This window comes from Apus apus, chromosome 2, assembly GCF_020740795.1.
Source record: "Apus apus isolate bApuApu2 chromosome 2, bApuApu2.pri.cur, whole genome shotgun sequence".
In the NCBI taxonomy this organism is placed as follows: domain Eukaryota; kingdom Metazoa; phylum Chordata; class Aves; order Apodiformes; family Apodidae; genus Apus; species Apus apus.
Window position 1 is genome coordinate 25,531,970 of NC_067283.1, and position 9,209 is coordinate 25,541,178.

The 9,209-nt window shown below is 38.5% G+C and overlaps 1 protein-coding gene across 4 annotated transcripts in view; it reads left to right on the forward strand.

Annotated features, from left to right (window-relative positions):
• Window positions 1-9,209, forward strand: part of PPP1R9A (protein phosphatase 1 regulatory subunit 9A) — a 140,307-nt gene that overhangs the window by 123,994 nt on the left and 7,104 nt on the right. The window contains exons 16-19 of one of the 4 annotated variants that reach the window (XM_051612595.1): window positions 2,854-3,052; window positions 5,635-5,754; window positions 7,629-7,652; window positions 8,771-8,953. In XM_051612595.1, the coding sequence (XP_051468555.1) occupies window positions 2,854-3,052; window positions 5,635-5,754; window positions 7,629-7,652; window positions 8,771-8,953 (526 nt within the window). The remainder of the gene's footprint in view (window positions 1-2,853; window positions 3,053-5,634; window positions 5,755-7,628; window positions 7,653-8,770; window positions 8,954-9,209) is intronic. The other 3 variants (XM_051612596.1, XM_051612597.1, XM_051612598.1) reach the window with 3 other exon arrangements.

The window sequence follows — 9,209 nt, forward strand, 5'->3', positions numbered from 1 at the left end:
AAACACTGGAAAACACTAATCATTCTAGCAGATTACAATATTAACAGTCCCACTAAATTAATATAAATAAGTCTTAGGCTTTGAGATAACCTTCTGAACTTACAAATCTAGATTTCTTAACTAGTGAAAGACTAACATATAATCCAAAAATACCTTAGGGGCTTATAATACTGTGGCATCACTACTACTCTTGCAACCACTAATGGGATTGCAGAAATAGGTTATCAGGGCTGGCCTAGAAATGCACACACAGTCAGTTAATACCCATGAACCAGAAATCTTGACACAATTCCATGTATTTTTTTGAAAAAGCCCCCCAGACCGAGGATGGGCAGCAGCTGTTCACTGCAGCTTCACATCACCCATATCAGGAATGCTTTCACAAGTGTTTGTTTATGAAGATGAACATTGTAAGTTGAAAATAGATAGGAAAAACACTGACAGCATTTGTCACATCACCAACTCTAAGGGAAGGAACGATGAATTCCTTGTGAGATCTGATCAGACCACTTCACCAGTATCTGGACTCTGAATAAATAAATAAATGTTCAAAATGGCAGGAAGCAATCTTCTCTGCAAAAGCCAATGTAGATTTTTACTGAAGGTCTCTTTTCATGTACTGGTGAATCTGACAAGGTCATAGCTACAGGGGGTGATACCTGGTTCCAGGCATGAAAGACAATTTTAGGAGTGGTAAGCAAACTTAATACTTTCAAAAAGCCTAGAAAGAACATAGCAGCTCCAAAATTCTCTGCACATAAAACAATGCAAAAAAAAACCCTCAATGAGAAAAGAGCTATCAGAAGAAAGCAAACTTTGAACACTACTCAGAAAATCATTGAGTTGGAAAACCAGCATGTAGCTGTGGAGTCTTGCTAACAGTCTAATGCATATGGAGACTCAGTGACAAGTATATTGTGTAGCTCCATAAAATCAGAGAAGGAAAAGAAACCTTAGGTTATGACTTAATTCCTCAGGCACCGTGTACTGAAGTGCAACATTCTGTCTCAGGATACATTTGTATATTTGTATCCTGCAAATATCTGGCAGGATCTTCAGTGGTCTTGGGCAGCAGTCGTCGCCTCTGCACTGGTGTCAGAAAACCTGTTCCAATTGGTTCCACTCCTGTGTCTGCTTGCAGTGTGACCTGGAGTTAGAGATATTCACTGCTGGATTTCCCTAGTGACAGGGAGAGATTTATTAAGCAAATTCTCTGCACCTCTGTGTAGCTGTAAGGCAAGCAGTGTCTTTAGCAGGGTAGTAAACATCATGTAGCATTTAAATACCAAGCCATGGGGTGGGGGAAATGAATGTAAACTTGTTCTTAAGAACTTGATATGTTCCTTGTACCAACATAGTATGTTACAGACATTTGTGAGATCCCATAGATATCTTACTTAGAGAAAGCGTATCTCAGTGTAGAGAGATCAGTTGCTTAACAGACCATTAGATAAATCAGTTACTTGTATTGTTTGTTAATATTTCTGAGTTTGGATAGAGTTACTAAGAGCAAAGTTTGATACTTCTTTCAAAGTCAAAATTCATAAGCATTTGTAATTTTCACTGTGCCTCTGTAAACTGGAATATTATTGTTCAGTGTAACTTTTTAAACACCCATTGTCACTTCCTTTGTTACTAACTCGAAAGAATTGCCTCAGAAGAAATGTGAGGATATTTCCTCCACAGCCAAGGCTGCATAAGCTCTTTGAAAGAAGGAAGATGATGATCAAAAGATATTATATAACTTGCTATAATTATGTCCATTGTAGCAACGGATTGATGTAGACTTAATCACACTATCAGATGGATGTTGCCTGCATTATCTTTTCAGTGCCAAAAAATATCACTCAGGATGTGCAAATAACATCCTGAATTACTACCTAAGACTACCACTAATGTTACATATATTAAAAATTCCCCATTTAAATAAGCAGCATATATTCCTCTGCCTAAAGCTAAGTGGTTCAGGCAACATAATTTGTTTTTTCTTTCTACTTTCAAGCAAGATTAGAGGATGAGAGGGGAGTACAGGGCTGGGTCAGATACAACTACCTTTCTTAATGTAGCTAAAGGGAGGGAGGACTCTTCTGCTGCTTCCATGGCTGAGGGCCCTTAGACAACCTCAGTTTCATCCATACAGAAAAGAGGCTTCACAATACACAAAGCTCTAGTGATTATGTTAATAATGATTTAGAAGCTGTCCAGAAGGTAGAAATTGAGGGAAGATTTACTGCACTTTGCCGGTGGCTGCTAAGACCAGAAGTTTAATGATCTGAAACAGTAATATATACATGGATATAAATAATATGAGAATATGACCTGTGCACAAGTTCTTTGAGGTAGACACTTTGTATAGTTATTTTAATTTACATTCTATACTGTTGACATGATATATTTAGCAAATCATTTATATATAACTGTTGCCTTTGCCTTGATCAGATTATCCACTGCAGTGTTTCTTACTACAAAGAAATATGCTGATAACACATAGGTGTTTCTTTCCTTATTATATATTAATAATTTTCATATTTAATAACTTTTAAATCAAGATAATAATATGCTATCCATATTTAGCTGTTGTAACAGAGGCATATCCATAGATGGATACAGACACATCTGTCTTGATTTGCTGGGTGTATGTTAGTCTCAGAGAGGCTGAGTTAGAAAAAGAATCAAAAGAACTGACTTTTGCTGAAAGGACATTTCAGGCATGCTCCTACCAGCTGCGTGCCACTCAGTTCTTTAGTCACAGTCACAGGGAATGTCACTCTTGTTACAGTCAACTGCCTCTGGCATTTTTTTTTCTCGTATTTGATAATCTAACACATATTCCTGTTTCTTTCTCTTAAACAGGACTGCCAGAGAGATGCTGCAGAAATCAACAAACACTAAATCTTTAGCAGAGCAATCCTCCTCTCTCCCACGCTGTGTACCATTCACATGGTATGGAGAGAGTGGCAAGGGATCCAATTCTTCTAGCAACCTGCCATCACCTACCAGCTCAACTGAACCTTCCTCTGAAAATTTAAGTCCAGCTAAAAAAGGGTCAAAGGTAGAAAATAAAAACTACCTTCTTCCCACTGTGTTGAGTGGCATAATTGGCTTAATGTTTCTGGAAAAAGAAAAGGCCAATATGTGACTACTACAATAAACAGTGCATGGTGTTCATTGTATGGTAAAAGCTCATCCGAACAGAACATTTCTGCCATTGTACCATTTTACATTCTACCTTTTTACTCTGTCTTAATGTACATTAATTCAGTAAACTGTGGTGTGCTGTACCGTAACAGTAGCCAGTGGAAATTAGCATTTGGATCCACTGCACAAATGCTAGATTTGTGTTTTCAGTTATAGATATTTTCTGCATTCTTCAGGACTGATAGTGGGAATACCTACCCATGTTCAAATGAGGTGTTTGCAAGTGAAGAGGTGCTGTATGCAGTCAGTCGTCTGCCTTTTTTCTCCCCAGTAATGAAATCTGTTTGTCATGCATGCTGGATGTTGGATTTAATTCTTTGTATGAAGATGCTTGAACTGTAAATATGAACTACTGCAATTTAATTAATCTTTGTGATTCCTTTCTATGTGCATGAGTGTTTCAGCATGGTAACTCCTTAAATAACCCCTAGTTATGGTATTATACTTAGCTTTTTCATGTTTGTTTTCACTTCTGGAAAGCATTTTTCTGCCTCTATCTTCTTACAGCTTGTAGCAATTGATTTTTATACTGGTCTTGTAAAAAGTAATAGATTCAGTTCTAAAGTTTATGTCCAGGAATTTAAACTAAAAATTGAATTCCTGTGTTTTCTGCAAATACATGCATGTACATAATAGCAGTTTCCACAGGCGTTTCTTACTCTTTTGGTGCCAAAAGCTGGTGATACCTCAGTTCTGCTGTGCACCAAGCTACACAAGGTCATAGCTGTGCTTAACGTTACCTGGTAGGGTGAGCAACACAATGCTCACCAGTCCAGATCAGACTGAGAAAGACCACAGATGAAAACTGTGAAGATTAAAGAGAAACTAATCGATTACCCAGTTTCTTTTGAAAATGAAAGATGAGGATTAGACATGTAAATCTTATTTGTGCCTTTAAACATACATTGTATAAAAGTATTTTTTAAATGGGGAGAGGGGCACCCCCTTTCACAGTTAGTAGTAGGTTGAGGTTTGGGGGGCTTTTTTTCTACTGCCATAATTATTAGCAAGCCTGAGCCATCTTGTGTTTTTCCTGTAGGAAATTATATTTTTAAGACTCAAATTCATTGTAAGGCTGAAGCTTGCACAAAATGGAGGTGAAAGAAAAATCAGAATGCTTAAAAAATAAAAATATGTTCTTCACACAACAGGAGGTGGAGCTGTTAAACTCCTGGCCTAAGAGCACTGGGGGGGCTAAAAGTTTGCATATTAATGAAGCTGATGAGATTTTCTTCTCTTCTATAAAGAGTTGGGAAAAGCAGAACAGGAATTGTAAATGTAGGTTTAAGAAGACTGATCACAAAAACATTTTTATGTTCTCTGTAAAGTTTGCAGTTAAAAATAACAATTCCTTTACTGCTATTCAGGCTTTTAAAGCACAGTGTGGTGCCAGTGTTGTGTTGGATATCCAGCAAAACTAAGAGGACCAACACTTGGTATTTTTCAAAGACTTCTTGTTTTCAGGAAAGATAAGTCAAATATCTTGGGAGAGGGATAAAAGGGTAACTTTTCTGTGTAATTTTTCATTTTGATGTTTGGATCCATTTTTTAAAATTTAATGTCAAAGGTAAATTAAATTTGATATTCATTTAGATGAGTACAAATTAGAGGTCTCTGTATTATCTATTTTATGTTCAAGTTAAGTGGAATAGAATGGTGTCCTTAATTTTTTATGGATTTTGCTTTTTTATGGTTCTCACTTTAATGTGAAAGACTTGATAATTTTTGTCTTCTTCTGATGTTAATTTTGCTGAATTCCTGCAAAATACGTGCACATTTTCACTGTTCTTTCCTGTAAGATGTGATGTCTATCATTGCATTGTTAAGAAAAAACAGGATTTGTTTATAGTTATGAGTACAGTAAATAGCATTGAATATTCAAAGATCACTTTTACTTTCAATTTCATTTTTTCCAAAGGTATAAGCAAAGATGGAGGATCCTTTCACTTTTCTAGGAGATTATTTGGGACTCAGAAATGAATTCACAGGATATTCTCCTTGCTTTTTCAATAGTAGTTTTCACTTCTCTCTGCTAAATAATTCTCTGTCCTATTCTTTGTGCTGCTGCCTGTGCTACGCTTGTCCTACATTTTTGGAGGACAGTAAAATGCTAGTGATTAACCCACAGAAGCAGTAATTTAGCTCCAGAATGAGGGCCAGCATCTTAAGAGGGATTCTGGGAATTGCTTTTGGACCCCTTTGCTATTCATTAAGCTGGCAAACATGTTTCTTGAAGTACACAGTGGTAGAAATGCTGCAAATTCTATAAATATTAACAGTGCTAAAAATTAAGCTTCCTAATGTGTATTGTAACTGCTTTGGTAAATTATTTAATCATTCCTGAACTATGCCAACCTGGAAGACAGAAAGCAGGTTTTCCTTTTAGGTGCATGTATGAGTTTGCTTATTCATTCTATCTCATCTTTTTCTCCCCAGAATTTCACATTCAACGATGATTTCAGTCCCAGCAGCACAAGTTCAGCTGATCTGAGCGGTTTAGGAGCAGAACCCAAACCCCCAGGTCTCTCACACTCCTTAGCACTGTCATCAGATGAGGTATGCTGATTAAATGGTTTAAGGTGGGAAACAGTTGTTTCCTTCCTCCCATAGCATTTTGCTTGATAACTACTCAAATAGGAAGGGGATATTTTTAGGCAGTAGAATGGGACAAGAAAATTAATTGTGGTTTCTAGATTGTGATTATTCTTGTTCATATATTAATTACTTGAAATAAAGGTTTTGTGATATTATCGTAGGAAAGTAGAATACACTTGGTTTCCTGAGAGATGCTAGATCCTCACACACTTCAGTGCATTTTTCCATTTTAAATATCTACATGTGAACCCGTAGATACATACCCTAAAAAGACGTAATTGAGACAATTTGGAGATAATAAACATACAATTTAGTTTGGTAAATACAGTTGAGATGTAAGACACCTTCATATAGACTATTTTTTGCCCTGATCCATTAAAATAATAACTTGTACATGCAGTAATTGTGTGTTTTTGTACCTGAATTTATGTATATCGATTAGAGCGTATGTGTGTTAATCCACTTTGCGTTATTTGTGCTTGCTTTGCACAGTAGATTTTAATTCAGTTACTTCAAACTAGAGGGTTTTTGAACAATGGTAATGCTGAAAAATCAATCTTAACCCTGTAAACTGGTGACATAATTGAGCTGCATATAATATATTGAAAATACTTTCCATAAGAGACTAGTTTTGTAACTCAGTTGTCAGTGAAGTTGCACACTTGGACAGTAGCTGACAGCTTGTCTTGTGGACCCAGGAAGCCTGTGCCTTTGTTCTTCTATGAACACTCCAGAAGATTTTCACATTTTTCATCTGAGGTTGGAGCCAGAGTGTTTTTTTCCAAAGAGGAGCACCTCAAAGTATCTATGCCTTTTTTGTTTGTTTGTTTTAATGACAGTTAGGTCTGTTACTGCCAGCAAGCTTTGTATGGATTTAAAGAATGAGAGCTGTTCTGTGCAACCCCATTTGCCAAAATGCAAGTCTAAAAACCCAGCCATTGTTTAGAGGTTACTTAATGCAGGTAATAAGAGCAACAATTTGTAAGAATCATAGGAGAATGCAGACAGGTCTGGATATCCTATGAATTACTGAAAACAACAAAGTCATCATTTACAACTTATTTAGTATTAACACTCTTGATAACACGTTTCATTCTCTTAACAAGTTTCATTCCCCTAACAAGTTTCATTCCCCTTATATTTTGTATGTTATTGTGACAATGCCCTGTTCCCAGTGGTATTGAGTTAAATGCTTGAAAATGCTTTCATTTTCTTGTTCAGCTCTCTTATCACTTCTGAAATGCCAAGCCTGAACAGGTCTATAAAAATGGATGTGTTTTCTCCATCCTCTGCTATTTCTGCCAAATTTCAGCCTCCGAATTAGGCAGCAGGTCAGAAAGAACTGCAGGGGAAACCTCCCCAACCACCCCTGCAGGGGATGAGACCAGCATTGCTCTTCAGCCTCCCATAGCACATTGCTGCCAGCAATCCTTCACTCAGGCTTCTCTGGCAGACCTGAAATGATTATTTTAAGGAGATTTAAAAAAATTAAAGAGTGGGGAGGGGTTGCTCACCTCTAAATAAGGAGCTTTTGCTCTTGCAATTGGAGCCATCAGGAAGGTTCCACCAGCTCTAGGGTGTCAAGACCAGGAATTCCAACAAGGTTTCATTGACACAGGTTTAGCTGCCAAATCATGTGTGTGCTGAGCTTTCAACATAACCTCTCTGCTTCTGGAAGTGTTTTTTTTTTAAGAAATCTCTTTGGTTTTGAGTAGCCTTATCTGTTTGCAAATCTTGGTGCTGCCCTTGCCTGAACTTTTACATGCTGTTACATGTTCTGTATTTTGTTTCTATAATGCTTTTCTTTCCCATTTCTTTGTTGCTCCCTCACTCAGAGCCTGGATATGATTGATGATGAGGTGAGATACTAGCGTGCTGTTGTGGTGAACTGTGTGACCATCACGTGGCAATGTATCCTCTCATTTGCAGATTCATGTTTGTTTTATGGTAGTGTGTGGCAAACCCCTTGTTCAAGCAGAACACACAGATGTCATTGGCTCCTCTCTCCTTGCCTTGAGTTCCCCTCCCCTCTGTGCTAAGTTTTCAAGGCTGTAACAAATCGCAGTGCTTGCCGGAAGGGCGACAAGGGTCGCTGTCAGAGCAAATCCACCAGGCCAAGCATCAGCTTCACTGAGCTCCTGCTGGCAATAGGAGGAGGAAAAGATAGTGCTTAATCCATCTTTTCCCCAGCCCTGAGAACTGGACAGCCAGAAGCAGCGAGAGTTCCCCGCATCATGTAACCCAGTGCAAAAGCTGCTCTAACAGCAGCAGCTGCTGCAACCTGTAGCAGCTGCTTTGCTGACCATGGCTGGGACAGAGCACCTTTTGTTTCATGTCCCACTGGCATGCCCTTGGGTGAAATAAAGTGGCTGAGCAGGGACATGGGGCTCCCCCCAGCAGCTGGCACCCCACCTGCCCTTCCTGGCGCAGTGTTTGGGCAGCTCAACATGATGAGAGTAGGGCCAAGGCTGTGGGATCTCTGTGTGTTCCTTACCACTCCTCTGTGTCATCTCATAGTCTTCCATAGATGGTATCAGTCTGAGTGGCTGTTTGATGTCATCACTTTGAACTTCAAAATGGGGTCTTTTTTCCAGAAAATTTGTTTTATAGATTAACACCATCATAAAGATCTGTGAATGAGCCCGGGAAGTGGAATGCAGGATTCATTGCATCCTTTAGAAACATTCCAATTTGAAGGATTTTTTAATTGTGCCACCTGGCCATTTCAGTCCCTCTGGGTTAAATGGAATGCCAGTTCCTTTTTATTCTTCTGTTTGTAGACAGACTTTTTTGGGTACCTTGCACCAATTCTTAGATATCTGGTTAGATACAGATATGATAAAGCAATGTGAAATTGTTTATATGGTAGTATAAAGATAGTAGAGACACCTCTGCTCTGATGTTGGTTTGTACAGAAAAATGGTGTTACTCATTCAGGTTACCCTTTTAATAATAATGCATCATGTTTTTGTCACAGATCCTTGACGATGGACAGTCTCCTAAGCACAGCCAGTGTCAGAGTCGTGCTGTTCAGGAGTGGAGCGTGCAGCAGGTTTCCAACTGGTTAATGAGCCTGAACCTTGAACAGTATGTTTCTGAATTCAGTGCCCAAAACATTAACGGGGAGCATCTCCTTCAGCTGGATGGGAGTAAGCTCAAGGTAAGTGACTGACTGCACTTCAAAACCAACCAGTATTTCTTGTCGTTTTAGGTAATCTTAAAGGAAGTAAGAGTTTAGCCAGAAAGCAGTGAATCCCTCTGGGGGGGTTGTTGACAGTCTAGAATAATAACCACAGAGTTTGCAAAGCCACAGCAACCCTTTTAAGACATTCCCATGTGCACTTGGATTCAGAAGCTTCAGAAGCAGACAGAATTTGCTGTGTGAAAACTCCATGTGTGTACATAATGTACCTATA